A 22482-nucleotide genomic window follows, 5' to 3' on the forward strand; every position below is an offset into this window, starting at 1 on the left:
ACGAGCATTGCCGATTTTACCCGACTGATATTTTTTCACCCTCTGAACAAAAATAAAAAAAACCTGCGCTGTTCCGTCCGTCTCGCTCTGGATCAGCTAACAGTGCTGGAAAAGAAGCTCGTGTGAGAGGCCTACACCTACCATCGAGGATTAACGCCGTTATTTTTGTTTTAAATATGATTTTTATGTAATTCAAATTCTGAATCTATTTTTGTTTTCTACGCTTATTCATATTTATAGAAATGTTTATTATGATTTTCCTTATTTTATTTGAGTTCTACGGGAAAATGCAAGAATCCACGAGGTCGAGTAATACACTGGCTGGACGGCACGTGCTTTTTTCGGTATGATCAGCTGGAAACTCCGCTAAAAGCCTGGGGTTTCAGACCATGCATTTTCAATGAAAACATTCGAGAAACTTTGATGTTTAAAACCTCCGATGTTATTTTTTAACTAATTTGAGAATTAGAATCCTATTGTAGCTCACTGTAAAATAAAAAAATAGAATTGTACATCTAGGCCATGTTGTTCTACAAAAAGGCGCTAGCTTACGTTTTCTGGTTACCGATTTTCTTTAAAAAAATAACCGCAAATCTGTAGTTCGTAAATGATTTCATTTGATAATCTAATATAGTTTATTATTCTCGTAGTTCTAGAGTGTAACCAAGAGTGTGTAGTAATGTAACTTGATGTTACCTAGCGACTGTTGTGAGCTTCTGCTCGTTTGTTAGCCGCCATTCTTTGAGGAATGTGAACATTAAACGGCTCCCGTTTAAAGTTGTTTTGTCTGAAATGTTAGTTTACATCTTTAAAATGTGAGTGTGTATATTTGTGTTATTGATTATATAGGTTTATATTAGGGTAAATAGCCAGCATTATTCGTCTACATGTTATGGATTAAGTACATTATAGGCTACGGTGTAGACAGATGGTTTTATAAAAAAAATATGGAGGAAAAAAAACCTTGATATAGTTCATATAGGTTCGGTAAAATTTTATACTTGAATTGGTCTCTTAGTTACATATTAATATAGACACCATAAATATATCAGAATGTTACAGGAACATTAACTACTTTATTTATTTTTAGCCATTTTAGTTTTTAAAAAGGCTATTTGTGTTTATCTTGGTCTTGTCTGTGTGTGGTCTCAGACGAAGATGTGGCTTTTTAACAGATCATGTTTTGTATCACGTTCATGATTGCCTGTTAGCATTGAGCTTGGATGGCTGTGAATGTAACGTTATTTTCATTAAAAAGATAAGGTTCTCTAATGTTGGAATCGGTTTCCGATTATATAATGAACATATATAATATAATAAACACCGATTTCTTAAAACAGAAAGATGATTTATAGCCGAAAAGAGTTGGTTCATAGTGGTCATATCTACAAAGCTAATCGGATAATGGTACAAGAGCTTGGTTGTAACTCATATTGAACCCAAATCGACTTCTTTGAAACCACATGTATCGGGAAATTGGCTTAATATTCTGCTTTTGTGGATAAATATGAGATCTTGGCTCTGTTTAGTCCGAATAGGTTTACAGTCAAAACCTCATTGTTCTTTAATGTGGATATATGTTGTCTCTCAGTCTATCTGAATCGGTCTCATCGCTTAAATCTAATCCTTGCTTAGAAATGACCACAAATGAACATGGGATTTGAGGGATCTTGTCGTGTATGGCGGGTACAGTGGCAGTGAGATGAACAAACATGGAGTCTAGTGCTTGTGTACTTGGGCGGGTTTACAGGGTAGAAGAGAAGCCGAGTTGCGTAACTCCAGACTAAAGTGAAACGAGCCCGAGCTAGCTAACATTAGCATGAGGTTAACCGTAAAAAACCTTTCACAAAAATGAGATCACTGTGACGCAGTTATTAAATTGAAGTATCTGGGGGGAAAAGGCTATATGTTTATAACTACCAGTATAAAATAAAGGCGGGCTGATGGTCGTTTACTTTGGTCTGTGCAACATGGAGGCTGTTTTCTACAAACAGATGTTTTTCAGTACGAATGTTGAAAATCTGTTACATTTGTTTCTAACAAAGTTAAGCGTAACGAGTCTTAAACGTTTAAGGGATAATTCACTCAAAAATAAAACGTATGTCATTTAAACCTGTATGACTTTTTTATATGGAGCACAAAATATGTAAAAAAGGTTTGGATTGATATGAATGAAAAGACGAAACAACATTGATTCTGCTTTATATCCGTCTTTGTATTCCAAAGGTAACTCGTATTTTTGAAATCACGTGGGGGAACTGGGTGAGCTGTCCCTTTAAATTTGACGTTGTAACGTGAGAATTTGTTTCAAGTGGCTTACTAATGTGTTTTAATGTTAGAAAGTAGGTTTTCATCAACAGACTGTAATGTTGACAAATCTATATTAATCCGGAATGGTTTGAAATCGAATTATGACATTCATGTAAGTATTTTGCCTGTAAATAAAATATTTGCATTGTATTCAAATTCTTGGGTTCATTTTTTTAAAGCCTTCCTACCTGAAAGGTCTGTGTGCTTGATTTATGTACCTGTATTAAGTGAATCAAACATTGAAATAACAGGAATGTATTAAGTCTCCTTTTGAAGTACAGTTGTGGGCAAATATTCTGGCAAGTGACATAGATTTTGAGTTTTGCAAAGTTTGCTGTTTAAGCTGTTGTGGCGTTCACATTGTTTCTAGATTATAGTGTAGAGTGATCAGATGCATTTTAAATAATTGCTAAAAGCTTAATTTGGCCCAAAGAAAAAAATCACTTTTTTTCTTCATCCTGACACAAAATGACCAGCTAACATTTATTGACCAATCATATCAGCAGCACATGTGAAAGTGTGGATGAGTACTAGTCAGGTGAAATCAGTATCATACTTTTTAGATTGTAAGAGCCGACTGATTGCTATAAAAGAAGGGAAGATGCACTTCCAATCATTGTTAACAATGGTTACCTCCAAAGAAACACATGCAGCCATCATTGCTTTCCATCAAAATGACCTCACATGCAAGGATATTGCTACAAAGAATATTGCACCTGGGAAAAAAAATAATTTACCAGATCTTCAAGGATAGAGGTTCGACTGCAGTGAAGAAGTCTTCAGGACGTCCCAGAGTGTCCAGCAAGTGCCAGGACATCTCCTGACGAGTCAGCTACAGAATCATGTCTCCAGCAGTGCAGAGCTTCCTCAGGAAGAGCATCAGGTTGGTGTGAGAGCATCTGCATCTGACAAGACTTTTGGATGATGGCTTGGTGTCAAGAAAGGGCAGCAAAGAAGCCACTTATCTCCAAGAGAAACGTCAGGGGCATACTGGAAGTACAAGGACTGCAGAAGACGGGTGCAAAATTATTTTCTCTGATGAAGCTCCCTTCCAACTGTCTGGGACATCTGAAAACGTATTGTTCGGAGAAGAAAAGGTGAACTTTACCATGAGTCCTGTGTTGTGCTAACAGAGTTGCTTTTAAACCAAGGGAGTGGACCCTCTTATAATTCTGCCATGAATAAAGAATGGTATCAAAACATCCTGCAAGAGTGACAACTTTCAATGATCCATGGGCAATTTGGTGATCCATGCTTTTTCCAGCATGATGAAGCACCATGTCTCGAAGATCATTTCATTGTAATTTTGGATCTGTGGCCAGGCTAATCCCCGGATCTCAATCCGGGTCAACACTCTAAATACTGACTCATTTATATATTATTATTATTATTATTATTATTGCCAATAAAAGCCTTTAAAAAGTATGCTTATCATTGTGTTTCAGTATACCATAGAAACATGTTGAAAAAATAATATACAACTACAGAAGCAGCAAATTATGCAAAATACAAAACTGATGTCACTGCCAAAACTTTTGGCCATGACTGTACACACTGCTTATTATGAACAGAGTGAACAGAGGTTTTCTTCTATGTATCGCAAACCGAGCTGCAGCACCTCCTTGTGGAAGAGAAAAGAAAAATTTAGATTCCCTCTTTGGAACACTTTCACAACAGCCCGAGGTTTTTTTTTTTTTTTTTTTTTTTTTAATTGTCCGTGCTTTTTAACATAACGGTAAATCCTAATCACTATATAGCATTTATTTTAAAACTTTATAAAGGTTCTGTGGAATTTAACACCATGGACAAAAAAATCTTTGTTAAGGCTGGTTTTTAAGAGGCAAGACATTAACAAATAACTTTTTATTCAAAGGACGTTTTGCCATTTTTACACGTTGCAAATCAATTTAGAAATATGGTTCATATACTATTTCTAAACCAGATGTTTGTATTAAACAACACAACAGTGGGTTCATATAATAAATTAGAGCAAAACTAATCTCACTTCGATACCAAACAATAAATTATTAATAACACATGCTTGCCAGATATTACCCAAAATTTCACGACACCTTTAATACCACGTGTTATTTGATTATCTCCTGTACAGTTTTTCATGATGTATATGCTCAAATGTTATATTGTGATCGTGTTACAGTCGTGTGTAAATGCTGAGAAACTTGTCAAACTACATATCAGAGGAGAGACATGACCACTAGATGGAAGCTTTGAGCGCAAAACAGACTGAAAGCTCGTCTTCCCTCAGTCTGTCTGGATCTTCCTTTTCCAAGCGGAAGCCACAGTCAAGCAGAAAATGGGCTGTGCTTTGATCAGGAGTTCTTCAGGGAAGCCTTTTGTTCCAGTTTAGTAATCACAAGGCTCCATAAGCAAGCTTGTTTGGTAAAAAAAAAAAAAAAAAAACATTTACCAACCCAATGTAATGATACGTTTTTAAGATGGTAATGACCGTGAATGGTAAAGTAAGTTTTACAAAATAAAGCTCACCAAGCAAAAATGTTTCTAAGCCTATATTTTAATCATCAAAATGTTCTATTATTTAAAACCAATGAGAATGAACACAACATATCATTACGATGACTATGAAAGAGAAAATGCTAAATGTCAAATATTGAGACACAAAAAAAGTACATAAAAGGCAGTGCTAAAGTAATTAAATAGCACTTCTCACTTAAATGATAGTTTGTCGCTGATTATCCCAAACACTGATCATCCCAAACTTGGATTGCAGAAATTTCATCGACATTCCGCCAGACCAGGAATGGTTGTAACATGGGTGAGTTGTAACGCAGAACCTGATTTTACCAAGTGAGACATGTTCCTGGGACAACATCTTTGTTGATCCTGGAACAACATTGTGATTAACCAATCAGATTTGAAGAAAAAGTTTATAGAGTTTGTGAAGTTTACTCTTACAATCACTGTTAGCTGCTTGTACATCAGTGTCATTCATCTATCATTTCCTCTGATTTGAAGGATCACTCATGGTTAAGGTTAGGTTTAGGTGTAGGGATATGGTCAAGACTACATTATTTGAGTAAAATTTTGTTCCAGGGTCAACAAAATATGTTGACCTTGGAACACATCTAACTCAGCAATATCAGGACACTGTGTTCACCCCTTAGAAACAGAAATTAGCCTAAGATCATACACGATCACAGTGGAGGATGCACTCTTAAAGTTTCCATAAGGATGTTTTTGCAGTGATGCCATAGAAGAACCATTTTAGATTCCCCAAAGAACCCCAAAAAAATGCGTTGTATTTTTGGTTTCCACAGTGGAAACTTTTTCTGTCTTTACCAAAAACAGAAATCCAGGGGGTTAGAGCTGAGGGAAGGATTTGATGTGAGAAGATATATAACTTTGAACACAATTTTGAACTTATATTACGGGTGGGTTCTATTCAGATAAGCATTATGGAAAAGAAAGGCTAAGGCTACATGTGATGCTTTGGAAGGTATGAATGACAGTGAGTTGAGAGAGAATCATTAAATACCTTTCTCTAATTTAACCTTCTTAAAGGTACAGTTCTCTATAAAAAGAAAGTTTTTTCGTGTTGTTCTAAATCTTACTTGGTGGAACACAAAAGTAGATATTTAGAAAAATGTTTCACTGATTTACTTGTCCATAATTCCATAAAAGACAATGCGGTCCACTGTTGTTTTGAACCTCTATACCATTGATTGTAAGGACAATAACCAGATGAAACACAGTTCAAAATATTTTGTGTTCTATAGAAGAGGGGTGGTGAACTGTCCCTTTAAGTACCTCAATACTTAAAGGCATAGTTCACCAAAAAAAAAGAGAAAGAAAATTCTGTGATCGTTTACTCATTACTGTCCAAACATTTTCTGCTCCTCACCGATTTCTAAAGGAAAGGATTTTTCCATATTATGGAATTCAATGGAGACAACAACTGTTTGTTTACTCAAATTACTCCAAAAAGTTTTTATTTTTTGTTCACTAGAAGAAAGATACTCACACAGGTTTGGAACAACTCGAGGGTCTGTGAAAAAAACAACAAATGCAGACTTCTCATGCTGAAAGGCCTTTGATAGGTTGTTACGGCCCTTTATTTTTGAAATGTGGGAGTTCTTTGACTTTCAACAAAAGTTTATTACAATGATTAAAGGTATGTATAAACAGGCTAAAGTAAGAGTGATGGCAAATGAAAATATATTTGAAGCCTTTTAAATATTAAGAGAAACAAGACATGGGGATCCATTATCTGCTTTATCTATAGAACTTTAATACAAATAGAATGTCTTAAGTAATAAGTCGAGGAAGTCGGACACAAAATTAAAACTGTGACGGTAATATTATTAGGTTTTCGTTTATAGCATAGAAGCTTTTAATATATATAGAAGCTATATAAATAAATACATTTAAATACATTTAAATAAGACAGGAGTAGTGCAAATAGGAGGTTATTCAGGCTCTTGCTGAGTTCTAATCACACACAAAAGTACCTGGCTTTGTCCAGATAACACAGACTCCCTTACCTGATGAAACTGTCCATAACTCCTTGGATTATCTCTGATGATGCCTCCTTTTCCCAAGTCGAATCTCCTGGTCTCCACGTCGTGACTGCTCCTCTGTTTGTGGGAGTTCCTGAAGTCAATATTCATCCTATCATTCTAACAGTCATTACTCATCTGCATCGTGTTGATTTCATCTGCCTTCAGTCAACTTAACATTGGTTGTTGCTAATTCTGTGTTGTTATATAGGGATTGAAAAATATTCTAGTTATAGTAAAAGTTTCAAAACAAAATGCACAAATGGATGGCTGGGCCATTCCCAATATTTAAGAAATGTGAGAAACAAATAGACAAAGAATGAGAACAGTGTTTTAAAGAAACATTCAGCATTTAAATTTAAAACAGGGATGAACTGACAATCAGAGCATTTTAAGCAACATCAAGACACTGCAGGAAACAGGAACTATATAATTAGCATCATAGATTAACAGTATGGAAAAAAAATATAAATTATATATTGAATAATTAAATATATATTTTAAAGGAAATTACAAATAAAGACAATAAAGGAAAAGTATTGCAACAAATTTTTTAAAATGGAAACAATTGCAGATCAAGTCATAACAGCATTGTGCAGTTTTTTGGTTTAACTCTTTTTATTGATGCTATGCAATCAGAGAGATACAGAAAGATAGAACAACAATTGTCTCAATCTCTTAACAGATATCAAGATTAAATGAATCCCAAAAATTAGTCAAACACAAAATGCAATTACGAATGACAGCAATACAAAAAAAAAAAGATCTCTCTTTTTCTCTCTGCTCTCCATATATTAGTAAATGAGGGGCAAGGGAAAGAAACCGTAAAGGCCAGGCATAGAGAAAGTGTTTTTCTTATTTCCTTAACTATTCCTTCAATATGTATTTTTTTTTAATGTGACATGAAGGGTTTCCAAATAGAGTGAATTTTTTCCTGTATTACCAAGTACTTTAAATCTGATTCACTGTGCATGTTTTGATATCAAAAGATTCTTTGTGCTCTGGGTAGCCATGCTAATATCATGTAAACACTGCTTATTTGTACTCAGACTGATGACAAAACTATGAAAAGTCAAAGGGTTAACTTGACATTTCATTCATTTGCCCAATGCCATATTTGTTATCCTGTCCTCCCATTACAGGCGGACGTTCGACAGCCCCCTCTTCCCCAAAACTCACCAGGAGTTTGTGTGTGGCTGACTCCAGATGTCCCAGCCTCTTTTGTTACTGTGGAGATTCAGCTGGCCACTGCCCTCTCATTAGTGTCTGCTGATCCGTATGTCATGTTAAAGACAGCCTTTGATCAACACTGAGCAGGGAACATTTCAGCCACCTATTTTCACAGCAGACAAAGATTATAGGCAATCAAACGACAAATATAATCATTTGGAATATGACAAAGCGTGTTTACAGTGTTTAATGGGTGATACAAGAGGACGGTTTGTGAAGACCACCTCTGTCTGGCCTATTTGTTGTTGTTTTTTTAGTTAAAGTATTTAAATAATATAAAATATATCAATGTACTTTTGCTTAATGCATGATCCTTGAACAGTTGCTATCAAACTGAACCAAGATCTTATCCCAAAGGTACCTTAAATCAAATACTTCATACGAACTTCCTTATCAACAACTAAACTTCCTTATCCACACTTAGTGATAAAACATCTATTGTCTACATAGCTTAACATGAGCACCATGCTTTTAATAATGACTGTGGGGAAATATCTTGCATTTTTGAGTTTCTTATATCCTTGTTTCAATTCCCCAACAGCTCAAGAAAAAGTAGAATCACTTTTTGGTAAACCTTACTGAATGGGTTCCCTGAACTTCATAAACTCCAAATAGAAAGAAACGAGCATGTGAACTGAAAGTTCTGTAATCAAGCTCACAATAAGAACCACATAGAAGTGTGAGAAAAGTGACAAAGTTCCAACAAGTCGGAGAGATCATAAGAACAACACCCTTTCCAAGCAGAGTTCCCATGGAGACAAGTGGGCTGGCATACAATAGAAAAGAAAAAGAAGGAGTGCGAAAGAGAAAGGAAAAATAGAGAGAAGGACCGAGGGGCACAGGGGAAAGGAACGTAGGATGGGGGGTATATAATGAGCTGTTCGGCAGAAATTTGGGCATGAAAAAAGCAGACAGAAGAGGAAGAGCGAAACGAGAAAAAAATTCAGTATGAACTCTCATTTTCCTTATCCTGTTGCCCTGCCCTCCGCAGGTCGTTTGGGCTGGAAATTTTTTTCTGAATGTCAAGACAGACTGTTTTAAAGAGTTCTCCACACACAATGCCATTTTGAAACAAGTGGTTCCTGAACTTTTCAGTAGCTATAGATTGAGAGTAATTAGGATCAATCGATCCAGCAAATGCCAGATGGAGTGATTCAGGAAACAAGGGCAGGACAAAAAGTACAGAGGTGCTATTTCTCTGCTCTGCGAGAAGGCCAAATCTGTCATAGAAGGCTGCCTCGGCCAAAAACGTCAATGTTTACCCCACTATTCCAACGCTTCTTGCCATAAACGTACTCTTCTTTAGTCAAGGAAGTGGAGAGAGGAGAAAATGGAAACCAAAGTTCATGTCCATGCCCTTCTCTTTGATCTCTCTTTTGGCTACCTCACTTATCTAAAGAGTTTTACCCAAGTATTGTCTGGCGTCTCTCTCTTTCTCCCTGCTCCTACTCTTTATCTCTTTCCCTCCGTGTCTCTATGGCCAAGCTTTTTTTCTGTTGGCATGGCTCCTGTTTGTTTTCAGCCATTTTGGGGACTGGCAGTGCTCGTAACAAACTGCTTAAATGGCGTCCTCTCACTCGCTCATTCTCTCCCTCGCTTCGGCTCTCCCTCCCTTCCTTGCTATCATCAGGCATGGTGTATGTAGAGTAGAGAGTGTGCATGCTGAAAGTGTGTGTCTAATGAACAACAAAATTTGGAATAAAAAGTGAGTTGGAATTCAAATGAGGTTGGGGGGTGGGTGCGGGTGAGTAAGGGGTATGAGGCTGGGGGAGATAAAAAAAAAAGCAAAAACAGCCCAGAATCATGTGTCAGTGGCAAACTGAAGTGTGAGAGAGAGCGGGCGAGGGAAGGAGAGATAGAGCGGCAGAAGGAGGGGGAGAGTCAGAGTGCGAGAGAGTCATTTCTGCCCTCTACATAGTGCTGCCTGTGTGCACGCGCTCGTCTTTCCCTGTGTTCTCTCTCTCTCTCTCACTCATACACGCACACGGGAACACGCAGACCAGGACACACAGACAGAGGGAGGGAGAGTGAGAGAGTGAGAGAGAGAACACATCGCAGCCGAGATGCAGCAGAAGGTTTTTCGAGGTACGTTGTCTTGTTGTGTGCTTGCCTAGCGGAGAATGGGAGTGAGAAGGAGAGACTTTTTCCTCTGATCTATCTCTCTGTCTTCACCTCTTCCTGCTTCTTGTGTTTCTATGCCACTCTCATATCATATCGATGTTGTTTTGGTTCTATGTAGACACCAGAAATGAGTGTGCGTGTGGGTTTGTGTGTGCGCTAATCAAGGCCTGTCTCCCTTATCCTCGGCTGCTGTGGCTGAACCACGCAGTTCTTTTTCAGGGTTGTTGAGTCGCTCCACGATTAAAGTATAATCAGAATAAAGCTTCAGACCTTTTTGCATTCTCTTTTCATAATTTCTGGTCTGCTGGATTTTGATACTTTATGTTGTGGCAAGTTCACATCTGACGAAATCATCTCGATAAAGGAGGACATGTTTTTAGAATTAATGATTAAGCGGCATCTTGGAATACAGAGACAATCGTTTTCCTAAAAATGGCATCTACCTGTTTTTACGTAAGGTGGATCTCATTAGATGCACTTGCACTTTTCTTGAAAAAAAGTACACTATTATCTCCTACAAGGCCATAGGGTCAGAGGTCGTTAGAAGCCAAGCAGCCAAGTTGTATGGTCTTGTAGAAGTGAGTTGCATATATGCCAGGATCAAATTGAATTTCCTGTCACTGCTTAAGTGTTCAAGTCAGCTAGCATGGGATATTTGCTATTCAAACTTTGGCACATGTCAGCATAAAGTTTCTGGCATCAAGTTAGAATGGAAACATGGCAGTGCTGCTGGCCTTCCTAACCAAACTAGAGCATTATATAAGCAGGTTCAGACATGATCTAAAGGAAGTAGCCAGGTCACTAGTGGAGTATCTCACTCTGTCTGTGATGGCAATTTTCTTCCGGTTTTGCTCTACTTAGGATATTGTCCTTGATTATATTACAGCAACAGATTTATGGGAATCACTTGTGGAGTTTAAACTCAGCGGACCATGTCGAACACAGCATGTAACACAGGCAGACTCGCTAGAGCATGGCCCGTCATGCCAATTCACCAAGCTACCATAAATTGCTCTGAGGGGAAAGCAAGGAGCAAGGAGCAAGGGAATCTTACCATGAACCCAACCTTGGACCATCCGGCTCCATCTCCCAACTGCTTCCAAAACAGCCTACTCCTCCTTTTTGCTCATTTCCCTACCCCTCATCTCTCCTCTGGCTCGCTCCACCATGTTTTTGGCAGGGGGTTGTGTAGAGTTCAGTATCTAGCGACAGCCCCCTTTACACAGTCCACCTCACCCTGTTGGGCCCCGTCACAGCCACACGGAAACAGACGGCCTTCACTCATTAACCTTTTCCACTGCCATTCAGTGCATGGTCTGTTTCAGTGACACGGTTAAACGCAAGCCCTATAGCCCATCACCCAGCTTCTTCTGACACTCTTCTCAGTTACAAACCCGCCGGAGACCACATTATAAAACATGTTATCTCATGTGCTTAAATTGTAAATCTGACTAGCATGCATTTCACATTCCGGCTGATGACGGGGTTCTGACGCTCGTTTTCAATTTCCTACACTTAGGATAAAGCTGATTTGTTTGCCTTTATTTAAATAGACTTTATAGACATAATGTTTTATAGTGTGAGATGCAACACCTTAATACTTCAGCTCTAACTCTTTCAGTCGGTTGCATGTATAAGTAGTGGGGCAGTCAGAGGGGGGAGGGCAAAGGCCCTGTCACGCTTGGCCAGCCTCTTGCGCCAGGGACTGTTTGTTGAGAGGCTGTGTGTGCGTCATATGAGAAGAGAAAAGGAGGGTGAGAGGGAGAGATAAATAGGGACAGACGTACAGAGAAAATGAGGGGATGGCAGATGTGATTGTCTATTACTATGCAAACGCCATGTAAAACTGTGTCATTCTTAGGCCTTGTTTCATGCCTTAGCAACCACAGCCACAACAGGTGCTGGACATGTTTAATTAATATTCAACTCTTCATGTCTAAATGTACTCTTACATAACATCTATTATCATACAGGTCTTCTGGTGTACATCCTTTGCACACTCTCAGCAGCTGCATTTGTGGTATGCTGGGTAACGCTAGCTGTCAAGCCACTTGTTTACAGACAGACTGGTTCATATGTGCCTGCACGCCTGCAAATGTGTTTGCGTGTTGAGAGGAGTGTGTGTGTGCATGTGCATGCAGCCTGTTGACTGCCTGTGTGTGTGAGTGTCAGTGTGTGTTCCTGTGCATGTGTAAGTGTGTGTTTGTGGCTGTTCCTGTCTCCAGGCCTGGATCTTGCTTTCTTCCCCACCTCTCTCTCTCTCTCTCTCTCTCTCCATTGCTCTCCCTCCTCCTCTCTTTCTCTCTCTGCAATAACAGTGCTGACCTAGTTTCAGTGCATTCAGGGCTGCTTGTGGAATTTTACAGAGGCCTGCTTGCCTGGCCAAAACTCAGACAGAAAACCATGACTTGGGATTTTCTCTGGTGTCACATCATTAGTGATAACTAAGAATGCTCACCAAAATCATAGGTTAAGCAAACAAGATGATCATTAAATAAGCAAATAAAGAGGGTTTATGAACACAGCAAGGCTGGACTATTAATTCTTAGACTGCTAAAGAAAACTTAATGACAGTACTCGTCACATGGACTTTTGCTTTAAATGATATATAGTAAAAATATATTCAAACATACATAAAAAAATCAGCAACAGGAAAGCATGATGCTTTGGTTCAAAAGGCCATCTATATTTTGGCACCTTTTCAGTCTAGGCATATTTGGAGCACTTAGACTATAAATAACACTGTTGGGGAAAGTACATTTTAGCAGTGTTCAATTAGGTGAAGGGATTGTTGTGACTCCGTGGGGTTGATTGCTGAGACTCTTCCACATTTTCAGATTTTGTCATGCCAAATTCAGAAACTAAGATGAGTGCAACCAAACTTGTTTGACTAAGTTGCCTGTGTATAATTACCACAATGGATTGCTTATTTTGTGCAAGCTTGAATTTTATAGGTAAGTCTAGTATGCTGATTTGCCACCACACAATGCACATGTTTTGTCATGTGCCTTTTTTGTTAGTATAATACTACTGCATTCTCTGGTTTGTGGTAGACTAAAATCTACAATTTGTCGTGATTCAAACAGAATATTTGAACTATCTTTTTTATTTTTTGCAGGATTAAGAGTGGGGTCATGGTGTCGGGAGAGGATAGCTGGAACCCTCTCCACACCTACACTGCATTCTTGGAGCTGAATGTGTAATGCATGGCAATCCTCATCTTGATTTATACAAAGATAATCAGAGACGCACAATGTTACCTACATCTAGGAGTTGATGTCTCTGGGCTTGACCTCAAGGAATTGCCATCTTCTTCGATTTGACAGCTCTGTTTTCTACAATCCTTCAACTGTCAACTTTTGCACTGAAGATAAAGCTAGAACAGACCCTCTGTTTTCCTCGACCTTGTTGGACTACAAACACATCCTTTGACTGTCTAGTGTTCACTGTTTTAGGCCAACTATAGCCTTGGAGAGCATCTTAGAGGACTTGTACAAGGATCCAATGAAACACAGAAATAAACACATGAGAGGAGACAGGATGGGAGAGGGCACAGAGGAGGCGGATGGTGCCAAAACTACGAGGATATCGCTCAGTTTTCCCCTTAGTGCTGGACTGCCTAGCTTTTCTGCACAGAAGCACTGCTCCTCATCCCACCCCACTTCCTCCACCAATGTTCACGACAGAGATGGTTCAAATGGCACCGCATGGATGGGGGAAGCATTCAGAAACAAACAGTTATCGAAAACGTCATCAAAAACTGACCGCCTGCCATGCACTTCTTCTTCCTTTCCTGTCGATCTAACTGCTCCAGTCAGTAAGAACTGCAAGTCATCTCTGTCCTTTTCTGTTGATGGTAGTGGCTCCAGATACCCAACATCTCCCTTACAACACCCTAACAAAACCGACTATTCAAAAGAGACAGCTGGGGTTAGTCTCAATAATGGGTACAAAGAGCATTCGACAACAGAAACAGCACACATCCTTTTCAACCTTAGTGCGAGAGCCTACCAGGACCAAGGTATGAAAGATCCTGAGAGTTCAAAAGGCAAAAAACGCAAGGCAAACAGCCTCCATGTTGAACTGAGCCTTCCTCTCCCAAGCATAAACCCTCACTCGTCCTCATCAACCCCTCCTCCTCCTCCTTCACCCTCATCTCTCTCTTTAACTTCCTCCCCCTTGACTACCCCCACGCCATCTTTCCATGACTCTTTTAGAGCAGTGCCGAAGCCAGAACTACTGTGTGGGGTGTGCCACCGTCTGTTCAGTACCGCCTCGTCCCTCGCTGTCCACATGCGTCTCCATCGGGGGGGACGAGTACTCAGCTGCCGCCACTGTGGAAAAGCCTTCATCCATAATAAAAGACTGCAATCCCATGAGGCCATCTGCAAGCAAGGGCTGCCAGCTTTTCCAGTGCCACCCAAAGAAGAGCCCCTGGAGGAGGGTGAAGTAGAGAGAGCAGATGAGGCTGCAGACCCAGAACAGCTTGGACAAGGGACAAGGCCTGGCCGACCCATAAAGAAAGTGCGAGACCTTCACGCCCATCATGCTGGAACACTGACTTGCACGGATGCCCTGGGGGAAGAGGATCACTTTATAAAAGTGGTGGATGGACATATCATTTACTTTTGCTCTGTGTGCGAACGCTCTTACATGACTTTGTCCAGCCTGAAGCGACACTCCAATGTGCATTCATGGCGGCGGAAGTACCCCTGTCACTACTGTGACAAGGTTTTTGCTCTGGCTGAGTACCGCACCAAACATGAGGTGTGGCACACAGGTGAAAGGCGCTACCAGTGCATCTTTTGCTGGGAGGCATTTCCTACTTACTACAACCTTAAAACACACCAAAAGGCATTCCATGGTATAAATCCTGGTTTGATCTCAAGTGAAAAAACAGCCAATGGTGGCTACAAGCAGAAGGTCAATGGCCTTAAACTGTACCGCCTGCTGCCCATGCGAGCTCTAAAGCGACCTTACAAAACATACAGTCAGCCAATGGCTGATGGACTACTCACTTCTGATTCATCAGTTACCCTGCCTCTGTCTATAGACAGCAGCCTCCCACAACCTCTGGACACTAAGAAATTGGAGTCTTTCCTGAAAGATCTTCAAACCACAGAGCCTGAACGATTCCCCATCAGGGTGGGTGTTGATCAGGGTAAAAAATTAGCTTGTCCTCAAAAAGAGGCAGAAGCAAGGGACACAGAAGGGTCAGATTTATGGAAGTCAGGTAGCAACAGTGACAAAAGTAAAACTCCAGAGTGCCCAGAAGAATCTGTCTCTTCAGTCATTGCATTTGCACACAGCAAACCCTCTGTTATCATGCACAGTGCTGCAGCTTCTTCCTCTGTTATTGTTCACAGAAACAAGATGAATTCTGAAGAGAGAAAAAGAAGTCAAGAAAATTATCTAATGGCAAAAACAAGTCAAAAACAAATTAAAAAACATAGCCAGAGAGTGCACACAGAGACATACAGGGACTGGGACGATGTCAGTGAAGACACAGAGGCCTCGAAAATCAGGCAGCCAACAGAGAAACTTCACAAGGGACGAAAAGTTCACAATAAAACAGAGTCAAATAAGACCATTCCTTTAGCAGTGGGATCAGAAGTCAAAGGCAGTGGCCCACTTTGTCAGATTACTGTGCGCATAGGGGAGGAAGCGATTGTCAAACGGAGCATCTCTGAAACAGATCTAAGGAGGGACAAAAGCCCTACACGCAACAAACCCAAAAAAAGTAACCTCTCACAGGAGGACCAGAGAGAGCAGCGTCACACCAATCACCACCAACGTAAACAACGTAAATCCAGTCAGGAAGGAAAGGAGGGGGAGTCCAAATGGAAAAATCCAAAACTAAAAGGCAAGGTGAGGAAATACTTCTTCCGGCAGGAGGTCAGGGAGGACAGAGATGACCATGATGTGGAGGACAACCTATGGAGGCCTTACTATTCTTACAAACCCAAGCGAAAGGCCCTTCATATGCAAGGGGCTAAAGCCTGGAAGCACAAATTGCACTACAAACGATCCCTGAGGCCTATGAGGAGAGCTGATAGACTCATGAAAAATTTGAATAAAGAAATTGATGGTGGAGAGGCAGATGAGGGAGAGAAGAGGAGACAGAAAGTAAAGAAAGAGCTGAAAGAAATTAGTGAACAACAGAAAACTGAAGTCAAAGAACTTTTACACACTTGTCCTATCTCTTCCAAAACGGAACAGAAGGGAAAAGAAAAGGGAACACATGGAAAGCCTGATCTTCCTCTCAGTTTGTCTGTTTCACAGGCTACAAACAATTCTCAAAACACAGCATCCTCTATCATCAAACAGCGATGGTCAGAAGATCAGGCTTCTGAGTGTGGAACATGTGGGCGTTGGTTCTCCAGCCCAAGGAAACGAGACAAACATGAGTTGACACATCTATTTGAGTTTGTGTGCATGCTTTGCAGAGCTCCATTCCCCTCACAATCCAAACTAGAGGAACACCAGAGGACTCAGCATCCCAAAACCAAGCCCCTGTCTGCCCCTACTTTCTTCACTTCCCAGTCATCAAGAAATGAGGTGGAAATGAAAGCGGATGAGAATGAAGTGGATGGACGTTCCATAGAGAAAGACAGCCCAGTTCGCTTGGGCAGGAGGCCTTTAATCAGATATACATGCTCACAATGTGATAAAGTCTGCAAAACATCTGCAGCACTTAACTGCCACATCAAGCGACACGAGTTAGGCAGTTCAACCTCGGTTGAAGACACACAGGAAAACCAAGATTTACCTAGTTGTGCAACTTCTGCAGTGGAGTCTACACCAAGCAAAGGTTTAGACACCAACTGTGAGCAAGTACAGCCAGTGTCTGTCATATATTACTCCAAACCAGAATGTCAAATTACTGACAACCAACTGGGTGAGAAGATGGAAGAAAACAAAAGAGTCAGAAATTGTGAAAGTCCCAAAGTGGCAGCCAATGACAAAGTCCACAGTCCACTGTGTGCACAGTTTTCCCAAGTTATGCACAGCCCCACTTTAGAAAGGTTTAACGTCATCTCTCCTAACCTTCCTAGTGTACTTGTAATGAATGGTGCAGAGTGCCTAGACTACAGGACACCAGAGAAACGGAATTTAGACACACTAGATCAGCAGAAAAGAAGCCCAACGCCAAGTGACAGGCAAATCCAAGTTTCTCAAATGTTGACAGAGCCTCAGATTAGAAGAGAAACAACTCCATCTGGACCTGTATCACTAAAAACAGGCAGAAGTTATGTGTGTAGAGAAGGTGAAAATATTCCAAATGAAGATTTCAGTGATTTACAAGATGCTCAGGATTTAAGAATATTTCCTCAATCCAGCAGCCAAGTCCAAGACTTATCCATGCCAACAATACTGGCAAAAAAGAAGGAACTTGATCAACAGAATAAACATCTATCCAACATCTCAAAGGAACAGTCTTGTAATGAGGACGTGTTGTTGCTAGTACCCAAAGAGGAACCACTCAGTCCGATACCATCTCCTACATGCTCTGTCATTCAAACCACTCCAAAAGGATCTTCTCAAAGGTATTCAAAGTCACCTTGTCACTCTCCAGGACCTTTGGACCTACAGTTGCGGCCACAGGCGGAGAAAAGCCAAACACACAGAGGAAGGCACAATACAGAAAAACAGGGTCTTATGTTGCAAGCAAATTTAGCCGGGATGAGCAAGACTCCGTCCCACAACCTGCTACATCCTCAAGTGCCCACAGCAGAGCCTGAATCAAAGGACCACACCTCTGTCACTCCTACAGAACACCACAGAGGCTCAGGCTACCCTGTCCAGGAGCTTACTCTTCCCTTGGTAATACCTGGAGGGTACTGCTCTGGTAAGAAACAGGAGGAGCAAATCCTGATGTCTTACCCTGCTGGACCCCTACCCTTTCCACCACTTGGGAAGATGGTACCACACTCTGACTCCACTAAACTGCCCTTTTATCCTGACCCCTATCACTTACTGTATGGCCCACACCTACTGCCATACCCCTATAACCTTGCTGCCCTTCCAATGGCTCTAAATATGATGACGTCAGGGGACAAAGAGCCCTTACCCTTCCTGCCTTTTTTCAATTATGCTGCTGCCCCTTTAACAGGCACAGTGCCCCATCCTTTAGTAGTGAACCCCAGCCTATACAACAGTGGTGGCAGCAGTAGCACAAAGCAGGACAACCCATAAGTGAGTACACAATGGCAGCAAGGGAATATCTGTAATAGAGTAGAGGAGGCCATTAAGGGTGGAAGTTTTTTTTCTGTTTGTTAACTGAACACTCTTGCACAGCTCTTACTTCTCTTTTGTAAAGCAGTAAATACATAGGCATACCTAGAAATCAAATGTGGTGGAAAGATGGAGAGGTATCTTGATGACAGGAGGAAAGGATATAAGGGGCTGAAGAACAATAGATATAATGCCCCCTTCAGGCACTGCCAGGATGCACCTTCAACACACCACTTCTTTGCCTATTCTGTAGTGTTCTTAGAGCTTGGATATCCGTCTTCTCAAAATCAGTACGACATTATGGATAACACATGAACAATAACAGCTAACAGGATTTGTGTTTTGCTAAACAAATTTTGTCTGCTTCCCATAATAATGAAAGTATAACAGCAATGATAAAAATAGTGTTAATTATACTGCTTTTAGTAATAGTAATTCAAAGGTGGCTTATCTTTAAAAAGCAAAATGGTATGCCTGAAGAGGCTCAACATACTCAACACACAGGGAAGATGCAGCAGCAGTTTTGTGTGTGTGTGTGTGTGTGTGTGTGTGTGCGTGCGTGTGTGTGTGTGCATGCATGAATATGTACAATGTGCGATTTTGTATAGAGGTAATGCATGGAGACTTTGGGGTAGCTCATAGTGTCATATCTTACAACATCGGTACTCCAGTCATGTGTTTTTCAGTATTTCGGCTTTATGTGTGCCTGCAGGTTTGTGTAAGTGTGTCTGTGGGGTGTGTTGGGAGTGTAGGCATGCATACTTAAAATTATTTGTGCTGCATCAGCCTTGGGCAGTTCCATGCAAGTTCACAAAAAAACACCATTCCTGGAAAGCTGTTATAATCTTAATAGATCAATATAGAAAACATAGATGAAGTTCTTCTCTCGTAAGTCATAGCATAGCAACTTGATTGTGTAGCTACATGTCATATGGATTAAACATATTATTATGTGATGCCTTCACTAACCAGGACAAGATCAAATGTATGGTGATGTAGAATCCACTCTACATTTGAGCGTGTTATGTTTAGAGACAGATTGTGTTTCGCATAGTTTGGTTTGTATCACGTTGGTATTAATCCTTGATCATTTAAGAAGTAAGTCTGTGTACTTCCAGTACTCATGCCAATCGTTTCATCTCTTCCAACAACATACGTTCCAGTTGACTTCATGTTTGTGGCCTTCTCCTCCCCACTGCCCCCTGGTGTCCACCAAAGACACTTCTTTCACTTGACTGAATTTAAGACCCAACAGAAAGGGAGAAACCAAGTGAGACAAACAGACAACTATACAGAGTGAAAGCGTGAGCAAAAATGGGAGGAAAGTGGAGAAAAGCGCAGCTGGGCAGTGCGTTAGCATAAATGGAGCTTCCTTTATAAAGACAGAGAATCGTACACTTGTACGAGACAGTAGTCGGTGAATGTTAGTTTTAGAAAAACAATCTACTACACAAGCAAGCCACCATTTCTTTTGGTTAGCAGATTCTCTCTCCGCAGCAGAGAAAAGAGAGCGACAGAACATCAGTCAGTCTTGACGCCCCTGTAGGGCCTGCACTATGGGACTTATAGCACTGGAGTGGCTTAAGCTCTCCCTTGTACTTTCTTTTTTTTTCAATACATTATTTGTTTGATTGACATTTTTTTTTTATTTTTGGTAGTGAGAAAAGGCTTGTACTTGAAGCTCATTCAAGTACACAAAAATATGAATGTAATTAGTCATGAGGTTAAAAATAAAGACAGTATGGTAGATCATTTCTGTACGCTGACTTGAAAAATAACATGTAATATTGAACCGCTATGAGGTATTCATATAAATATATATACATACATACAGTAGTCTTAGGGACATGTCAAGGAAGTTGGATTCAATATAACCACAACGCATGAGAAACAACTGCTTCTTCAGTATCTTCTTGTGTTGTCACGAAACTCCATTTGTTCTCCATATGTGGTTCTTCATTTTCTCCTGCTTTATTTCACTCGAGGCATGTCCTCACAAGACCTTTTGAGCTTCTTATTTTTAACCCTTCAGTATCACAATTTCAAATCTAAAACCAAAAAGACAAACTCCTATGTTGCCTTATTTCTTTTCCCTAAGCATTACAAAAGCTTTTCAAACACCACCCTTCCATCTCCAACTCTTTCTCATTCCAACACCCTTTCCCTGTCTATTCACAATATTTTACCTTCTCCCTTTGAAGTAAGTGTGAAACTGTGCAATGTAGCCGCAGCACTGTTCATTTCCTGAGGGTAAAACACAATGCAATGAACGGTTGTGGATAATGTAGCTTCACTCGGGTATGAGTACAAGCCTTTTGTTTGCATTGTAAAAGTGTGTGTGTGTGCAAGAGAGAGAAAGGGTGTGTGGTGGTAAAGGAAAAGGAAACCAAAACAAGGTCTATCTTCCCTTGATAGCTACCAACAAACTTGTGTTTGATTTTGGACCTCTTATTTTTGCTGTATATTCTCCACCATGATAACGTTTTTTACATGAATTTTAGAAATACATAAATTAATTGCATAAACCACTTGTACCAGTGATTGGTAAAAAAGTAGTAGTAAATTTTACATTTGTGTAAACAATGTAAAAACAGTAACAAACATGTTGAGAGGTTCACGCAAAAATCTGACAATTATTTTAAAGAACTAATAACATTGGCTTTGTAATTTTTTTGTCTCCATTGAATATTTAAGCATGATTAGGTTTAAATATTGGCCCAGGTATCAATTGTTCGATTCTGAATCAGTAACTGGTTTAAAACGACTGAATCTAAAATTCTGATGTTTACATATAAGATGCCTTTGCATTTTTATTTGAATAAGCTAATAAGAATATGCACATAATCTGAGCGCACCTTACAAAGAAAAAATTGTCATACCATTTTCTATAAAACATTCTATTTGAGTACTGCTTTAAGGAACAACATAATGAGTTATGAGTTATGTTCTTATATTTTCCGTTTCATCCATCAGCAGACATTCAATGAAATTCAGTGGATAGTAAGAGGTCACTTGTGACGATGTGAGCTACTACTACTACTAGTCCTACTTAAAAAAAAAACAAACATATTTATCAGTCAGCATCTGGATAGACTACTGAATATTTGCACAGACCTATAAAAACGACTTAAGAGATATTTTAGAAATTAAGCTTTTTGGGAACATATGTAGAGAAATAATAACAGATCTGTCCAGTACATTTGGTTTTGAACAATACCAGAACTACAAAATTATTTTCTTCGTCTTGGTCCACCCAGAATAAGGACCCTTTGGAGGCTTCAATTGTCAATCAAAGTGACTAAAATCTACCAGCTGCATATGTTCTGCACTTGGTCATAGTTGTAGGCATGTGACTGAATTGTCTGGTATTTTGTGACAATGTTATATGCCATATGTGCCATTGTTTAGAGGTCCACTTTATATTGGGACTGTTTCAAAGAAGTGAAATGTTTGAAACTTTATTTTTGTCTTTGTTGACTTTGTGACCATTTAATACAAAGGTTTGTTGGCACACATTGCCGATTCAAGTCTACAATCAACAGTTAATTTCTTCGCTCCTGTTCTCTTTACTCCCTCTGTCCACGCTACAACCATACAAATAAAGTATTAACCTGATGACGTGCAAAATATCTTTGAATTCATCATTAATATGCAGTCCTAGCACAGTTTCCACATCATTCGGGGAATACATTAAAAATTTTTTTTATATATATATATATATATATATATATATATATATATATATATATATATATATATATATATATATATATATATATATGTATGTGTGTGTGTGTGTGGGCATGTTTTTGTGACATATCAGGACACAACTCTGTATAATGACATATGTATGACACAGGTATTACAAGGAGAGGGTGACTTATGAGGACATAACCCATGTCCCCATTTTTCAAAATGCTTATAAATCATACAGAATGAGTTTTTTTGAGAAAGTAAAAAAGCACAAAGTTTCCTGTGAGGGTTGGGGGTAAGGTTGGTGAAGGGTGATAGAATATACAGTTTGTACAGTATAAAAACCATTACGCCTATG

The 22482-nt window shown here is 39.7% G+C and overlaps 1 protein-coding gene and 1 long non-coding RNA gene across 2 annotated transcripts; one reads left to right on the forward strand and one right to left on the reverse strand.

Moving 5' to 3' along the window:
* Positions 1-4023: 4023 nt before the first annotated feature.
* LOC113112234 (uncharacterized) lies at positions 4024-8406 on the reverse strand. Its single transcript, XR_003293402.1, has 3 exons — positions 8025-8406; positions 6831-6939; positions 4024-4702 (listed from the first exon to the last, which is right to left on the reverse strand). It is a non-coding gene; the product is annotated as an uncharacterized LOC113112234 (long non-coding RNA).
* A 1484-nt stretch (positions 8407-9890) lies between these two features.
* On the forward strand, positions 9891-22060 carry LOC113111859 (zinc finger and BTB domain-containing protein 38-like). Its single transcript, XM_026277020.1, has 2 exons — positions 9891-10160; positions 13315-22060. The coding sequence occupies exon 2, from the start codon at positions 13701-13703 to the stop codon at positions 18390-18392; it is 4692 nt and encodes a 1563-aa protein (XP_026132805.1). The 5' UTR covers positions 9891-10160; positions 13315-13700; the 3' UTR covers positions 18393-22060.
* The last annotated feature ends 422 nt before the right edge of the window (positions 22061-22482 follow it).

Source organism: Carassius auratus, chromosome 12, assembly GCF_003368295.1.
Source record: "Carassius auratus strain Wakin chromosome 12, ASM336829v1, whole genome shotgun sequence".
In the NCBI taxonomy this organism is placed as follows: Eukaryota; Metazoa; Chordata; class Actinopteri; order Cypriniformes; family Cyprinidae; genus Carassius; species Carassius auratus.